At 51.4% G+C, this 18,000-nt stretch overlaps 1 protein-coding gene across 1 annotated transcript; it reads right to left on the bottom strand.

Moving 5' to 3' along the window:
- Positions 1–1,818: 1,818 nt before the first annotated feature.
- On the bottom strand, positions 1,819–14,640 carry LOC1272378 (uncharacterized). Its single transcript, XM_061651339.1, has 5 exons — positions 13,776–14,640; positions 6,318–6,424; positions 4,425–4,578; positions 3,457–3,732; positions 1,819–3,373 (listed from the first exon to the last, which is right to left on the bottom strand). Exons 2-5 carry the CDS (start codon positions 6,387–6,389, stop codon positions 1,908–1,910), a joined length of 1,968 nt encoding a protein of 655 aa, XP_061507323.1. The 5' UTR covers positions 6,390–6,424; positions 13,776–14,640; the 3' UTR covers positions 1,819–1,907.
- Between the last annotated feature and the right edge of the window lie 3,360 nt (positions 14,641–18,000).

The following is an 18,000-nucleotide window of genomic DNA, read 5'->3' as shown; positions in this document are numbered from 1 at the left end:
AAGATATCCGTAACTGATTCCAGAAATACGAAACCATCCCACGTAAAACTATGACCCTACTCTTCCTCCCAGTACCAGTAGTGATCACCATTACTAACACATGTGTTTACTATACTGAGAGCTATTAATGTTACAGTTTCTATCCCGGCATCCTTCGATGTGATTATCTTTTTTCTAACACATTATAAAACGATTAACAGCCCAAACACAACAACAAAAATATCAGTGATATTTGAACCAAAACCAAACGTTCCCGAACCGTCTGACTTGAAGCTACACAGGAGAATCTATGTCTACATCATCTGGACACCAACTGTAATCGTTTCTCTTACCACAAACAAACAAAAAGTCCGAAACGATCCGACATTAAATAGTAGTGTTTTTGTTTATTTGTTCCACCAGTTGATAGTCAGACAGTACACTAAGCCACCGCATGCACGATCAGCGATCGCGTATCGTTCGCTAGGCGCCTGTTTGGCGCGTTTTCGTAATCCGAAATATCAGATCAACACCGAGGGTTATAAACATTGCACGGAGGAGAGTATCAACTAGCGGAGCAATTCGCAATAAATAAATACCTTTGCTACCTTGGGGAGGGCACACGCGCACGCGCCTGCCACTAAACACTAAACGCTAAACAAAAACAAAATACTAAGTTGAGCATAAGTTCCGCAATGCCTTTGCGCATACTACAATCTACACCACCGTTCTAGAAACGGCTCGTGATACTGTGCTGTCGGTGCGACGGCCGCGCGCGCGATCCGCTACAATCGGACCCCGTGGACCGCATACACCGCACGACAAACGCGAAACCCGCGCGAATCCCTAACGTACACCAAGGTTCGATGTCAGTCTACTTGGCGTTTCTTTGAAAGCGCTTACCTAACAATGGGGAGGGTTACCGTTTGCTTCTTTGTTTGCCTACGTACTTTAGATTAAATAAATAAACTCTAAAACGGATCCTTTTAGTTTAATCTTTGTTAGTGTCACAGGACGACAGGGCGCGTCGGGCGGGCACCGCGTCTCCTGGCACCGGGCTGCTATGCTGGTAGCAAATCGCTCTGCAGAAGCAGCAGCTTTAGCAGAGCAATCGCCGCAGCAGTACTAATCAGCTGATTAAATATAACGATAATCACCGGTAATATATGTATAAATGTATATGCATATGTATAGATCAGTAGTGAACGGGTGACAACATCCGCTCGAGATACTAGAAAACACGCACACCAAAAGTTTAATTTAACTACCAACCCAGGGTCTTAATAACAAAACAAAACACACGTGCTCACACGCACACAGACACGCCCAAAAGCTGCCCAAGCTGCCCCCTGGATAGGAGGCGGCAAGCCATTTGGTGTGTGTATGTGTGGTAGTATGATATACTAAACGCGTTCTTCCACACTATTACCTAACAACCCTATCCCCATTAGATAAATGGTTTACTCTCGATCTCTCGTTCTCTCCCTCTCTCTTTATCTCTTTCTATCTCTCTCTCCCCCTCTCATTCTCTCTTTCTATATCTCTCTCGCTCTCTCTCTCTCTCTTTCGCTTTCGACTTCTCGAATAGTAAATTATTGATTAATAAATATTGCATTAAACCCGAGAAGATGAAGAATGAAAGAGATGTGTACACGTGTCTGTGTGGATGTGTGTATGAATGTGAGTGGGACAGGTGATGAGGGAGAGGAAAGCTAAGTCGATCGTCACCACCCTGTTGCGGTGACCACTACACGTCTTATGCCACGCGCAGCATACAGGATGTACTAAATCCTTACACATACCGTCATTTATACGATCTTACACTGTTTCTTTCGTGTGTGTGTGTGTGTGTGTGCTGCTGCTAGCATATAGAGAGACTAAGGACTGTGTTGGGTATGTGCCTGTGCTTGCTGCACAGGCGACTCCGCTCACTGGCTGCTGGCGTTCAGGTCCATCGGGCGCACAGCAGCTCCACCAACCACCGGGCCGTTGTGCCGCGACCGGAACAGACGCAGCGTCATCCACGTGGCGATCGAGTTCATCGGTGCGTTGTGCGTCTGCGACCGGTTCGCGATCATCTCCTTCTGCAGCTGATATCTGTACAGCAGCGAGCCGGCAATCAGGGCGGAGATGATCGTCGCCGAGATGACGAGGATGAAGAGAATGCTGAACCCGGGCACCGGCATGCAGATGCCGTACACGACCTCCTCCGTAATCTTGCCCTGGAACACGGTGACCGCCTCCTGCTTGCTGTCCGGGTTGAACGCCAGGTCCGCCTCCGAGATGACGTCGTAGATGCCGCTCACGCCGATGTCGGCCGAACGGGCCTTCCGGTCGGTGACGCGCACCGAGCGCCGCTGGCGCAACCGCACGCCCGCCTGGTTGTAGCTTTGGTTCTGCACATCGTCCGCGTCCAGGTTGAGCGCGCGCGGCCCAGCGACGGCCGGCAGCCCCATCCGCTTCTCCGCATCCATCTGGCGCGGCCCGTGCGGGAACTTGTCGTCATCCATCGGCGTGCCCGGACCGGGCATCGGTTTCTGCTGCATCTGGTGCTGCTGCTGTTGCAGCGGCTGTGGCGGATACTTGCCTGGTCCTAGGCCCATGCCGGGCATGCCCGGCATACCGCCGCCAACGCCCGGTGGCCCCGGTGGACCCTGCGATTGCTTCTTCATCATGTCAGCGGACAGTGCGGAATGGTCGCTCAGGAACAGTGACTCGATATCGTCCATCGGTTCCCGGTTGTGGTGATGGTACTGCAGGTAGCTGTCCTTCTTCTTTGCCGGCTGGTTCGGCATCGGCTTCTTGTATTGGTTCAGATGCTTCTCCGTGTGGATGATATCGTCGTAGTACACGTCCTGGCCGTTCATGCCCGAGTCTAGGTCTTCCACCGAATCGCCCGCCAGTATGTCGTTGCTGTTCTGGTTCACCAGCGTGTCCTTGCGCTCCAGCAGATCGTGCTGCTTCGCGGCGCTGCCCGGGACGCCCGCCGGACCGGCCCCAACCGGAGCCCCGCTGTGCTGGCAGTGATCCAAACAACCGTGACGGCAAATTTCCACCTTACACTTGATGTGCACGCTGAGCGCGTCCGGGAACTTGAACGCATGGAAGAACGCGTACGTAATGACTGATGCCTTATCGTCTGGGGCACGCGCCTTCAGGAAGCGGGAAATCATCTTCGGTCGCAGTACGCATCCATACTCGTCCGACAGCTTGATCACGTGGCCGGCCCCGTCCGAGGCGACGCACGACTTTACCCGCATGTCGAACTCGCCGCGGAAATCGTTGATCGCCACGACGAGCGTCATGGTGGAGCCGAGCGGCACGATACCACTGACCGCCGGTGCCCAAGGGCCCTTACCCTGCTGTATCTCCATCCAGCAGTCCACGTTATCTCCTGCGAAAACAGCAAGCGGGGAAAGAGCTCAGGTTGGTGAACTACGAAAAGCTGAGGTGCAGCAATCGGGCGAACAAACTTACCTCGGAAGTCTAGCTGAATAACGTCCAGGTCGGCAATCACCATCGGCGGCTTGGAAGCCGTCTTCTCGTAGTCGTTGAACCATTCGCAGCGCAACCGCTTCGCCTCGTCCCACACCTCCAGCAGATCCTTGTCGTACTGGACCACAACCGTGTTCTCGTAGAACTGGCCGTTCAGGTCGGGTTTGGTGCCGCACCGCGAGTACGAGATGCGGAAGGTGAAGAACGTTTTCCCGGTGGACGGAGGCACATAGATGCATCGTGGATCGCTATGCTGACCTGGGGGGTGTGAAAGAATGGAGAGAATTAGGGTATGCAATCCACGTTATGGGTCCAACGGAATCATTCGTTTGAATCTTCAATGAAAAAAGTCGTATCTAGAAAATCGTAATCGTATCTAGAATCTAACTCATCTGAAAGCTTTGTAAAGGATTCACAATTTTTTCTCAGAATCTTCAAAGAAGAATACCACATAATATCTGAAATTCAAATCTTGGTTGGTTGATTGTTTGGTTTACAGAAACTTTAAGCATCTCTGATTCATCCGTCTCACAATTTCAAATCTTGGAACGCATGTCTTTGGAAATACGTCTCTAGAAATAAGATTATCAAGAGCTCAGAGTATGATTCTTTTTTTATGTGTATGAATCATGAATTTCAATAATCATGAATCCTAGGATATGATTGATTCTTGTTGATTAATCTACATGTATTATATGATTCTACACCTTATCTGATATGGCTAGACGACTTTCTTGTCTCTAGGTTATATGACCTGCAGGTATATGCAAATGAAATTTTCAATTTCTTGAATTCTGGACAATTCATAAATCCTAAAGTATTCAGATATTGGTCAAGATATGTTAAGAAGTTGTATGTATATCTTTGAAGACTCCTTGATAGCCCATTACAATCCTGTATCCAATGCATTCAACACAACCTACAACACGTGCCAGCAGTGCGTTACTCACCTTTTGAGCTTACGATCCCCTCGAACGGTGCCGAGAATGACAGATGAACGTCCATGTGGTCCTTGCCGCACATTACCTCCAGCGCCGTTATCGAGGGCATACCATCTGGGCGCTCGACCGGCCATATTTCGTTCGTTGGTGCCGCTAATTGGATCTATTGGCGAGATGCAAAGAGTATACACATTACCGCCGTGGGCCAAAAACTTGTGGGCGACTCGTGGTCGCAACATACAAAGAAAGCATAAAAAAGGAAATAGAGAGAAAGGGAAGCAAGGCAAGAGAGTGAGAGCAAGAAGGTGGAGAAAAAATGGAATCGTATCGTCAGCCTATGCAAGAGTGGTTTCTGAAGCAACCACTAAATGTGTGCCAGAAGGAAACTAGTTTTTCCCGCTAGAATTAAACCGGACACTCGCGACCCCTCTGCACATGCAGTGAGTGACCCGTGTCATCGCTGGAGCTGGGTGTGCAAATTGTTTTTCGCCCCGTTTTGCTGCACCGTGCACTCGCACTCATCGTCAACCCTTGGGCCCGAATCATATTGGAACGTGAACGGGACGTGAATGGAACCCAGTCCGTGTATTGGCAGTTCCTGTTTTGCGGCTCCGGGCTACCTCGCCCATCAATCTGGGCGGGCGTCGTCGCTGCGAACAAAATTGACGGGTACAACTTCCTAAAATGTTCGCATCGAACACGGCAACCCAAATCCGCGGGAAGGTTTGGCCCATCGGTCCCCAAAAAAGTAGGTTGAGCTGCTGTCATTAACAAGTGTGGAGTGGTTTCCTTTCCTGCTCGCATTCTGACGTACCGACGTGGTGCGTAAAGCTATTCGCTACATCCCGCACGGAGGCCAGCGGCTGAGCGTCAACCGTGGCCTCTCTCGCCGCCTTCGGCTAGCGCCTCTCACCAAGCCTCACACACGTTTGTGTGCTAGTGTGCATGTATGTGTATGTGTGTGCACATTCCCAAAACCGGACCGGCGGCAGAGAGAGAGAAGGTTCTTCCGAGACTGACCATCCCGACCCATTGCGGGTGAATCTTGCCCGGGACCGGAAACTTTATTGTACCCAACCCGCCGGTTTTAATTATACTTTCATTTTTCATTGCTAATGGGATTCGATTGCTTCGTTTCCACCGGTATCTCACTTTAGTGCGCCCCTTTTACCCAATCTCGAAGGTGTGTGTGTCTGTATGCTTCTAGATACGTTTTCGATCGTTGCCTCTTATTATTGTTTTTTAATCCCGGACTGTCCAGGCCACGGCTACCGAGCACTCGGTTGTGGTGGGCCGAACTGTGGCCCCTTTCTAGAGCCCGTTTGCGCCCTGCCCCTGGCCGGCTGAGGCAGCGAGAAAGGTGAACCGAAAGTGTGGAGACAACAGCGCGGGCGAATGATCGTGCGCTGGCGGCAGAGTGCGTGCGAGAACAGGTTGCTCTTTTTTTGTCTTCTTTTTGGGTTGGAATTGGGCATTGGTAGAAGGGAATGCCCACATATATCATTATCGGGATGTCGGAATTTTAATTTATTTCTTCATTGTATATAGCCTATGGCCGGGCTATGTTCGGTACACCCGGGGGAACGGACGGTGAAGGATTGAGTTCCTGGGAAAGCGTTCTTCCAAAAGAGCTGGCAGGTATTGGGGAGGTATGCGGCGATGTAGCGAGAGGAGGGGAGAGAGTAGATAAGGAAGCATTAACGAAATGCTATGTAATTTTGATGCAATCCGCCCCGAGTGGGAAAATCAAATTAGCATGAGTGCCAACTCATCCAGTGTGTACATTGTGCCAGATCTCGGTGGAATGGCTTATGTCGGATTTCTTGGGGAAAATGGGGTTGTTATATTTTTGGGGGATTTTTGGTTCAGCCGCTGACATAGTATGCATTAGCTAGTACTTACCAGGTAGCATAGTGCAATCAGTACAATTCGATGGGCCCACATGTTGCTAGGACCCCTACCCGTGCTCCACATGGTTGGAGCCGTCCGAGAACTGTTGTTGGGTTGAGCTGAAATGAAATGTGCAATGAGAGAGAAAGAATTACTACCGGGTGGCTCACTCAACCGAGCCGCATTAATTTAATATCTAGAATTGATAGTCCAACAGCTCTTGCAAAGATCGATACTATGAACCTGCGCCAAACAAACAAAACAAAAAACAAACATTTGAAATTCAACACCTTACGCGCTTGACTGCGTAGAGAAAATTGATCCCACTGCAGGCCTTTTATTTCCAGTACTTTTTGGGACAGAGCTACGCGGGATCAACAAGTGGCCGTGAGGTCCACCGCGAAATGATACCTTGGGACGGTCTCATCGACCGCACCAGCTCGATTGCATCTCCCGACCTGTGGCTGTGTGTCTCACGAGTCCGACAATGACGCTACACTTTCCGGTGGAATTCTGGAGCAATGCCGGGGCTGCGTCACTTTCACCCGAACGCGATGATGCAGGCCGGGAGTCCCCGAGAGTTGACGCACGGGCCCAAGATGAAATGGAGTTGATTTATTTGTTTGTATGGTGATTAGACAGCTATTTTTGCTGCTTCCCATACCCCGGGGTTTTTTGTTGTTGTTGTTCTCTTCTCATTCAACCTTCCATTCATTCATTCACAAAGCTTTGGGCTGCTTGGTGGCGTCGGGCCACGGCCGTGGGTTGTGCTATGACCGGAGAAAGATGAGTGTACCGATTCACCTTACAATGTCGACTGACAGATCGGGCTGACACGCTACGGTTGTGGCTGTGCGCATTAGCATCTGCACGCCAACCGAGGCGCCGCGTGTACCGTTTAGCGGAGAGCACTTTCGTGTGCTGTTTTGTGTGCTCCGAGCGATTGGTGAGGCACTTTACAAACGAGACCATTCGCTAGTCTAGCACGCTACTGTTGGTGGCTCAGTGGCAAGTGGTAGCTATTGGTGGAGATGTACCTACTGCAAGATGTAAAGATAACTGATTTCGTTATCCAAACATCAGTAGCTCGTTACATATCATCAAAGCTACCATAGTTACTTCAGCAAGCTGCTTTTGAATTGTTTAACATCTAGCACAGTAAGACGACCAGATTAAAAAAAAATAATTACCTTTTGCTAATAGTAGAAACAGATTACTAGCAGCTCTAGCTATCGATTGAAAAGTAACTTTGGCTTCTCAAACCCATTCCATCCCTACATATAGGGGCATTGCAGCACAACTCTCTGTTCCGTTGAGCAATTATTTCGGAACGGTGCTCGGCTGCCGAACACTGATTGACCTACTGTCTCTGTGAGGCCGTTCGACACGCAGCAGTGACAGGTGCTGTTTACGATTTAAGTGAAATCTTACTGCGCTTTCGGAGCGGAACGGAACTTCTTCCCGAGATGCCGATGAACGAAATGTGTGTGTGTGTGTGTGTGTGTGTGTGTGTGTGTGTGTGTGTGTGTGTGTGTGTGTGTGTGTGTGTGTGTGTGTGTCTGTGTATTCGTCCGGAGATAATGGTTGAAAATGATGGTGCAGCGGTCTCATTATGCACTCATATTGCGTGTTATTTGACATAATTTGAAAGCACACCCCTGGACCCCTGGAGTGTCATCTGCCCATCAAAACGAGCACAGGGACTGATTTCGTGCGGAGAGGAGGAGCGATAAATATCTGCTAGAGCTCACAGGCCACAGTGAATGCTCCATTTCTTAGACACCGATCTCAGACGTCTTCTTCCGTCGTACGATACAAATTGGCGTCTATCGGAAAGGCTCTGGTGAAAGCTTCTCCAAACCACTTCCAGCGGGATGGGGTTCCCTTCTTATTTATTGAATAATTAAAATATTATGCTTTTAATTTGACAGCACCGGCAGTGTGTGCCGGCCGCGCAACGAAAGCCGTTTCTCACGCTCAGCCCACAGATACACGGCGAATACGGCGTGATGAATTATTCAAACGAATCAAGCAAAAAGCCTTCATAATTCGGTGCACGATAAAGCAAACCGACGACGAACCTAACGCCAAACAAACTGTTGCGAGTGCGCTGCCGGCGCAAACCGAGGCCCCAAAAGCGAGAAGTGTGGTGCGAGGTTTGCCGTTTTTCTTTCACCCTCTGCTTTCAATTTGTGTACATCTTTGCGCCACATCGGCAAATCGGAGGAGCTGGGAGAGCATTCGCCATTATCGCCGAGCGTTCGCAGCATCGCACAAATGTGGAATGCGGTATCCGTGCGGCGCGGCTTGACACCCGGGCAGGCGGGAGCGCTTTCACTGCGGCGTTCGCCTTGCCCGAGAGCGCTTGCCCGACATTCCGGTTCGCCTGGGCTGCGGCGCTGAATTGAAAGCGTCTTCGGACCATGCTGGGCGGCCGAAACGGCTTGGGCAGGTGTGTTTTGATAGTGGATCCTCAATTCTTGGCTAATGCTAAACGCTTGACACTTGGACGCTCATCCGCTCAATGTCTTCAAAGTTCCTCTGGGGAAATCTGAGGCTTACCGTACCTTATCCACTACCAAACCCCCGTGGGAACGCGTCTCTGTGTAATGAAAAATGACTCCCATGCGGTGTGTGTGTGTGTGTGGTTGATCGAGGAAATTAACATCCATCAAGCGGATGCTAGCGTCTGCCTGGGTGGAAAAACCCGCGTGAGATGTTTTGTTGTGTTTTCCCACCTGATGGCGAACTCGCTAGACACACTCACACACGCCGCGGAAAGAAAGCTGGATCGAAGCGAAAAACGTTCAAGATGAGACACTATCAACCTTCAGGTCCTCCGATGACGATCGGTACCATTAAACCAAGTTGTACACTTTTTTAGTAGATCGAGCCATATTGCTGGTATGCCCCAGAGTCGTACACGAAGCGTAGTGCACGAGCTAGCGAGAGCCAAAGAGAGTGAGCGAGAGAGAAGGATAGATAGAGAGAGAGAGAGATACGAAAGACAAGATGGAACAAAAACGAAACGAGTACTCACCGGCTCGGCTGTAGGGTGAGCGAAAACAGAAAACAAAAACCTGCACCATGGGAAGAACGAAAGCGCCAAGAAAACGAGGGCATTATGAGAAAAAGAAAGTTTCTTTCGCCTCTCCTTTCTTCCGTCGAGGGCAACTGCACCGGCGCTCTGTGGTTTGTGTGTGTGTGTGTTCTCGCGGGCCAGGTTGGTATCTTGCGCCGCACCTAGCACAGGAATGTGGGCTCAGTGTTGTCAAAACGGCAAGCCCAGCATCCTTTTTCGCGCTGGATAGCGTGTATGTTTCAAAATCCTGAAGTTTTGCGTCGCAACTGCAGTCGGCTCCAGTTTGGGCAATGGAGGAGCGCTTAATGGATTTTTAATTATTGATCGATCACACCGACACACATGCCTGCACAAAGTATGTACGGGTTTTGATCCAAAATGCCATCTACGGTAAGGTTTCATTTTGTTGTTGTTGGTTTGACAGGTGTACCTGCGGATATTTCCCTGGAATAGTTGTACCAACAGGTTATATTCGTGTTGAAAAATCCCTGGTCAACGCATCTCTAGCCGATGGCAGCATTGCAAACCCGCTAGACTCACTAACTGCCCCACGTCCATCATACACTAGCAGCTATCTTCGCGATCTTAATTGTAGCTGCAAGAAACTGGAACTAATTTCAATCCAACTTCGGAAAAAGAGAAACTTGGCCGACGAACGGTACCCAACCGGTGTCGTTTATCGCTCAACACTTTCCTCCCTAACAGCCATGGCAGGCGCGCGCCATCAACACCGCTGGACCGGCTGGACCGAGCCGTACTGCTTGGATGTGTGCCGCGGTTAGCCGCCTCAAAAGAGCCTTATCTCTGAAAGCGGAACAAATACCGTCCGCGAAACACATCCGGACATTCGCACCTCCAAGTTTGCGCAATACCCAACCCACAAAAGAAAAACAAGGAATGCTAAATACTAGTCGGAAACGTGTTGGGAAGATATTTGAGGGCTAATCGTCACCAGACACTTTGCGCACATTCGGCAACTGATTTGTGAAGGGATTGCCTTAATAATCCGACAGTGAAGAATGGTGCCGCCATCTGCAAGGGGGAAGCGCATCCGACACCTTCCATGAAATGGTCCGGACCGTATCGATGACCGTACACGAGCGCACATTTCTGCCACTTTAGCGATCGCACCATTTAAGGTACGCTAATTGGGTTCGTCGCCTGCTTCTGGACCGCATGTTTGCTACCGCTCCGCGAAGACATTCCAGCTTCACAAGCTCCAAGAAGCGGTGCAGTGGGGCGAAGGGGAGGGCATGGGAAACGAAACCATAAAATCGTTTTGAACGGTGCGCACGGTGAAACCCATCGAGAGAAAACGGGGGAGAAAATCCCCTTGTCATTAGATAATGACAACTAATAACGCTTGCGGTTTATCGTTATCTGCGGAGCGTTTTCACTCGGGAAAATTTTCTATTTTCTTGTCGTTTTCGTTTATTATCTGCACGGTTGCAGCACTCGCGTTCTCTCTTTTTCTCGGTCGCTTTCTATCTCGTTCGCTGTCACCCTGTGTCGGTATGGGCCGCGTACCGTTGGTTCTGGAGCCCGAACCGGTGAACGTGGAGGAAATAATCGGTGAAAGCATAATTCCGTTTGATTGACTTCAAGCAAAGCCGCACGGCCGCTCTTCTCACCAAGCCCGGACGGAGAGCGGATCGGCGTTAGTAGGCAACGGTGGCAACCTCCTATGCCTTCCCGCATATCGCCGTACACTGGGGAGATTTTTCGTGCGAAAATGGTTTCGGGAGGAGCCAGCGCCACGCTTCAGGGTTTAGGGGTTACTTCCTCAGGGAAGTATGGTTACCTTGGCGCAATCGCATTGATTTATATCTGGGCATTAGCGTGGGCATTTGGGGAGCGTTTCTTCCCAGGCTTAACTTGGTCGGCCGAAATTTGTCCCATTAGGCAGCGATTGCATACCCGACAGTATCTCCCGGCTGCTGGGGAGTGGTACGGAGTCTGCACGCGGGTCAAATCACGCCACTTGCACTCAACCAGTACGTAGCAGGGGCAAGATGCCGGACCTTCGAGAGACGACACCAGCGAAGGAAATACCGATGTACCGGTTCGCAGTCTTCACGTCGATTAGAAAATCTATTGCCCGCTGCTTGGGAAAGCTGCAGCACACTGCCTGGGTAGTCGAGTCGGTCCAGGGGAACCGGACTCCGTAGTACCTCCGTGTAGCCAGCGGAGCGTGTGTACAGTACCCCCTTGTCATTACGAATTACCGAATCTCGGCACGGCGGAACTGCCATGAATTAAACATACGATTCTGCGGACACCTCCGGGCGGCTCCAAGCCCCACGGACGCTACCCGTGCTTGGGATATTAACCCCGATATTAGCGATTCATCGACTCGACCGTGTTTTAAGCCTCGGTGCCTTGGCGGGTTTTACCTTGCTGCTCCGTATCACCTGCTGACCGATTTCGCTACCGCCCGTTATGGGAAAGGCGAGCGGGCGAGAGTTGGCCGCGAGAGCCAAACCTCGATCTACGGTGTGATGCCTTACGGATGCAGAAAGGCACAGAGGAAGAAGAAAAAACATATACACTTGTGGCGTGTATGCGAGAGGTGAAAACAGAAAGAGAGAGTGTGTGTGTATATGCTGCAGGAGAATGAAACTTAGTTTCACCAACCCCATTTTCAAAAGACGTGCGCTCGTACACACATTCGTTCCTCCGATTTTCACCACACCACACTTTCTGTGTGAGAGCGCGGACCCGTACGCTCAGATAGCTGGTGGCGCGGACGGAGAGGCCTAGCTCATCAAGCGGTTAGCGGAAAATCGAACGGGATGAAAAGGGCTGCCAGAGGTGGCCGTGGGTCGTCCGGGACGCTGCGGCTAATCGGCGCAGATCTTACACACGGGCTCCAATCAAGGCTTTCCAATTCCCAGTCGCGCTCGGGCAACTTAACGGCGTGTGCGCGGCACCATGCAGCCACGTGCGCAATGGCGCGCATGACCCCGTTGCGATTAGCTGCTCACCTTTTGGCAAGGACACATACACACGCATCCGCTGCCTATGGACGGAGCATCAGAAGTGCCAATAAAACAGAACAAAAAAAAACCCTCCATTCTGGAAGTAAACAATGTCCCACAAATTCTCCAATTGTTGGAAGCTGGAGCCTCAGAGAACCCGGCCCGAGTTAGGCGGAACTGGAGCAGTGGCGACGGGACCGCTTGCTTACTGACACAAATCAGTTCAGCTTTCCTAGAGTCGAAGACGATTCGAATCCAATTTCATACTTCCCTGCTACCGCTGCTGCTGGCCCGCAGGCTCGCATTACCGTTCCGTACGATCGTACCGCCGTATCGTTTTACCACGCCACATTTTTGCTTCATCTTTCGCATTCGCTCACCTGCCCAGCGTGCAGTGCTGCACTGTTATGCCATCCCTGTATTGCAGAAAAAAAGAAGAGAAGAACATTCCCCCAAGTCCTCGCCACTCCCTTCCCCGGGCATCCTTCCCCCACCGAACGCGGCGAAGGTTTTGCAGAAGAAAGCGCGAACAGCGCGCGTACGGAGCAAATAAAAATGGGAGCAGTAGTGCATCTTCCGATGCACCTTGCACCAGCAAAACCACATTCAACATGTTCCGTTGTCCGTTGTGGTATACAGGCTGGTACAGATACACACAAACACACAGAACCTCTCCGTCTCGTCTTTGCGCGTCTTCGTTCGCCACCGTGTCCGGGCGATGCGTCCAACCCATCTTGAGCAGCGGATGAAGACGGCGAACAAACAGCGTGTGGAGGCGCAAATATGGGTAATATCTTTGCCGATCGAGACGAACAGAGCACGCGCGTGCGCGCACCTTTAATGCACCTTTGGGCATTTGCTTCACCCGCCCTTCCTTCCTTCCACTCGGCTTTGCGACGCCCAAACTTCAGCATTTTTAGCATTTAGGACACCCGAAGCTGCAGATACCGCATTCTTCTGCCGACCGAAAGGAATGTATGCCCACTTCATCATACGACGGTCTTTCTCCTGGACTCCGAGCAGGAAGGGGGGAAAGTCACCCGCGTGAAAGTGAGTGGAGAGATATCGAGTGTCCGCCCGTACCACGTTGCAGCCTAGCCAGGCTTTCGATCCGCGTTCGCCAGCCCGCAAAAGGGTTGCCGGGCCGGAACGGTGCGATGATGCGGAAGAGCGAAGCGCGGAAACAAAATCGCACACAAGGCAAGGGAGGTACAGTACATTCCTGCGTGCGTCCAGTAGCGCCCGGGTGTCGGGCGGGCGCAATGCATGGATGGATGCTTATGTGGAACATGGGCCGCCCGAATGAATCATGCGCGAAACGTGCCGAAGATGAGTCAGGAAATGAAATCTCTGCTCGAGGTACGCGTTGATGCCGCTCGGTTAGCAGTGAGGTCAGTGAGCAAAACATACCTGTGGAAAGCTGGCTGCAGAGGTGCACCAGTGACCCTGATGTCCTGCTGTATCACGGAGACTCCCGGTGCGTGTGATATTTGATGATCGGTTGAATGGCGGATTGATTGGACGTTCGGCAACAGCTTGAGAGGGTCGTACACTGCGTCGCGACCGCTTGGACCGTCCGATGAGTAACAGCTACCAGAGCAGCTAACAGAGCAGCGCTAACTTGCTCTGCCTATACTGGACACTTGGTGGAATTTTTGAACACCGAAACTAAGCACACCCAACAAACCACTCACTGATCACTGATCATGCGCTCCCGACCTACACCTTCTCCAAGCGGTTGGAGATATTCAAAAAAAACTAGAGGAACCTCCGCTCTCGTGTCCTCTGACCTGAATTCCCAGCAAACAGTCCAAGTCCCTTTGCCTTGGCTTGGCTGCTGCAACACTGGAGCGAACCGTTTGGGAAACCGAAGCGTTTGTCGCAACACTGCACCCGACAAACCACGCTGGAAACCTTTCCCCGGGTTTCCGGGCGTACCTCAGATGACGGTGACGTCCACGTCCCGTTTTCACAAAAAAAAAACCAGAAACAACTCAATTCACTCACAGTGCCCAGTGGTTGGGCGCTGCCTTGGGGCGCTGGGTACTGTTGCAACGAAACACTGGTTTTTGCCTTCTTTTACGTACGCTGTGCTCTGGAGCTGGAGACCGTCACGCGGACAGGTTCCGAGGCTTTAACACCAAACAGTTGCCGCTGCTTAAGCGGCACGGCTTAACGGCCGAGTCTAAGACAGGCTGAGGCGAGTAAGGCCGTGAGCGCACGTGCTATCGCGACCAGAGACGATTGGGGAATGTCCAACCGTGCAGCCCAGGGAGCCCGATGTAGCCCGGCCCGCACAAGAGCCACAGCGTTGCCCGAAGCGCCCAAAACGCTCCGCCAGGCACCGGTGCGCGCCCGCTCAACGGGAAACGCATCGCACGAACCGTCGCCACTCTGCCACTGCCTGTGTAACTATCTCTCTTTCTCTCTCACACACACACACACGCGCACAGGGGCTCTCTCTCGCTCTCTTGCGCTCTGCCGGTGTGCACACCGGGACCGGTTTTTCTTTGGCCCCGCAGACGCCATCTCGCTCTCGCGCGGCCTAGCGAAGCAGCCGAAGTCCCCGCAGCGTAGCAGAAGCAGATCAACGATGGTGATAATACAGGAGCGACGAAGGTACCCTCTACACACACAAACACATACATTCTCAGCCTGTGGCAAGTGGGACGAAACCCGCTGAATCGCTTATGACGAACGCAATGTGCCTGTGGTAATGGTGTGTACGTTATTTTTTTGCTTCTGTCTTCCTTCTTCGTCTGCCGAGCCGAGAACGGTGTCAACGGTGGAGCCCCCGTGGAGGGGAAGGGTTGAAGAACGCCACACGCAACAGGCCCCATCGAGCGGGCGCGTACCGTAAACACCGTACGCTGGGGCACGCTGGGAACAAGGGACGGCAGAACCGAGCGAGTTTTGGTAGCGAGATGATAGCGCTTTCTCCGCGGCCTGGCCGGAGTTGTGGTCCGCAAGACGGGAGGTGAAGAGTGTGCTGAAGAAGACTACCCAGTGGTACATTCATCGGGGGACACTGGTCTTCTTGTTTGTATAGTTTAGGTTCGAGGTTGGTTTGTGTCCCCGCATGCCGATCGGCTCAATTCTTCAGGTCGATAAGATGTAACTGATGCGAATTTCCCTGGGTACTCTGATATGCATGATGGGAGTATTCCTCTGTCCTCCCCCTAGACACTACTGCTAATTGCCGATCGGGCGAGGAGCTCGTCACACGTTAGAGTGTCTGGAGCTTGCGCTCCGTGGGGATTCTTCAAGAAACAGGTGGTCTTGACCCTGTTTCGCTGTCAGACACTTGCTCCACATTATCTGTCGGGGTGTCTAGAGGCGGCTAGGGATGACACCATTGTGCCACAGCCCCACTTAGCCGCAGCCCCAGCCATTCTTGACCAGGCATGCAAATTATGGGCAATAAGCAACGAAGATTTCTTGCCCCCAACACAAGGTCTGTATGAAGCGATTTGTTGTTGTTGCGTGGGAACCACTGCCAGCTCGGGTTTACCGTAATCGACGATCCGTGGTGTTTGTTGTTTGCGATACCTTTCCCCCAACAAACAGTTCTTTGCGCCCTGTGCGACACTACAGTCTGACAGTTGTCACCTGTCCTAATTGGGTCAAGTCGCGCTTCCTTTCTGGGGCCTCCCGTCCCACCGGAATCGTCTCATTAAGGATTGGTGCATTTGTTTGCGCGTTACCATCCACGGGAGAGCCGCTCCTCATGCTGCCAGAATGCAGCCGAACCCCCAGCCTGGCCGGGACAGTTGCTGGCCCTGGACTACCTTGGTGGGACTACTGGTTCATCAACATTCTATCGTCCAGCCCTGCGCAGGCAGACGAGGCAAACCGACACCCCGTTATAGTCCGCCCGGTTACGGACTGAAAAAAACCTGCCCCCACGTCCTGGTCCAACTGCGCCATCTGCACATGTGCAGATGGCTCTTTCGCCCGTTAATAACTGTGTCGCGCGGGCTACGTCAATAGGCTGGCTGGCTGCGCATCCGAAATGCGTGGCCAGAAAAGGCTAGCACATGGTCAGCACACGGTCGACGCACACACACACGCATAGATGCACACCAGGTCCAACCTTCCGGAACTGGCCCGTTGCCGGGCAGACACACCGAGCAGTTGCGTTTTTGATCGTTATGTTACGCACGAGAAGCGGCCATAGATAACGGTGAACGTGTCTTACGATTAGCCACAAGCTGGCCGCCTGGAAGAACACACACACTAGGGGTAAGCGAGTGGCCGGCCCGCGATGCAATGTGGATCGTTACAGGTGATTTCTGTATTCAGCGATCTTTCTGTACGAAAGCAATTGAATTATTTAGAGACAGAGCATCCATTGAGTGGACCAAGGGTATCGGGGGCCCAAATTGGGAGGGCCATTGTTTATGATTTATTTTGAAAATAGCTTCTACAATCGTTATAGTTTAATTAGCTAATCGATTAATTTCGATACAAGATTAGCCGAATCACTTATTTCGTCATGCAGGATTTCATCTCATGATAGTTCAATAGCTCAAATAATTGATGTTGCTGAGACGGCTTGTGGGCTTAGACTATACTTTATTTTATAATTATTCTTACGCTATCCTATTTCATCCTAATCCTATCACTAACACTAGTGTGTACATGCTTAGGTCACGCTCTAGGCGTGAACAGTCATCTTTCATCTAAATTAATAGATGTTTCCAATTATTCTCTTAATTTTGTATGAAATTCTGCATTTGACGCAGCTTTAGCTCATGCGAATGAAAATCAATATAAATATGTGTGGTTGTCAAACACTTTTTCTACTAGACTACAACAAGCTTCGCAGTCACATTAAAGTTACTCAAGAATCTGAGATTTTTACAGCGTAACAAGGGGGTCAATTCTAAATGCCAAATGCACGTGAATTGACAGCATCTCCCTCTCTCTCTCTTTCTCTTGTTGGCCTGCTCACGATAGAGCACGTCGATGTGACATGGCCCGGTCAACAACAATTCTCCAGGAGGCTCGGTCCCTGGCTGCATCCATGTACACACGATTTCCGACAGGTCTCGCTTCACCTGGTCCAGTCATCGAGTTCGCTGTGCTCCCCTGCGCCTTATGCTGAACTGGGAATCGTTGTCTAACACCTTCTTGGAGTCCGGCATCCTCATGACATGCCCCAGCCTTCATTCTTTAAAAGCGAATCGTATCTTGCCAGCCTTCGTCGCCGTCAGGATGCTCGGTCCGCCGTACAGCTCAGCAAGCTCGTGGTTCATCCTTCTCCTCCACGCTCCATGCTCGAACACACCGCCAAAGATGGTCCGGAGCATGCGTCGCTCAAACACACCCAGAGCGTTTGCAACCTCCGTTCGAATGGTCCAGGACTCGTGTCCATAGAGGACCACCGGACGAATCAGTGTGCGATATATCTCACATTTCGTGCGGGCTCGAATTCTTCTGGATCTCAGCAGTCAGTGAAGCTCATAGTATGCACGATTCCCCTGTACAATGCGTCACCGGATTTCGGTGCTGATGTCGTTGTCCGAAGTAACGACCGTTCCGAGATAGCATAACTCCTTTAGTACCTCGAGATTGTCGCCGTCAACTAATACACTGCTTCCCAGATGGTTTGAGTCTCCGACAAGCAGGTACT

The sequence above is a fragment of the Anopheles gambiae genome, chromosome X (genome assembly GCF_943734735.2).
Source record: "Anopheles gambiae chromosome X, idAnoGambNW_F1_1, whole genome shotgun sequence".
Taxonomy (NCBI): Eukaryota; Metazoa; Arthropoda; class Insecta; order Diptera; family Culicidae; genus Anopheles; species Anopheles gambiae.
The sequence above is the reverse complement of the archived record's forward strand: the minus strand, read 5'-3'. Positions and strand labels throughout refer to the sequence as shown.

What these genes read in the sequence shown, in the direction of transcription:
- LOC1272378 (XM_061651339.1), bottom strand. Translation starts at nt 6,389, where the DNA reads ATGTGGAGCACGGGTAGGGGTCCTAGCAACATGTGGGCCCATCGAATT. An exon ending in TGATTGCACTATGCTACCTG is followed by an intron (nt 4,579 to 6,317) that starts GTAAGTACTAGC and finishes TCTCGCCAATAG; the next exon opens with ATCCAATTAGCGGCACCAAC. An exon ending in GGGGATCGTAAGCTCAAAAG is followed by an intron (nt 3,733 to 4,424) that starts GTGAGTAACGCA and finishes CACACCCCCCAG; the next exon opens with GTCAGCATAGCGATCCACGA.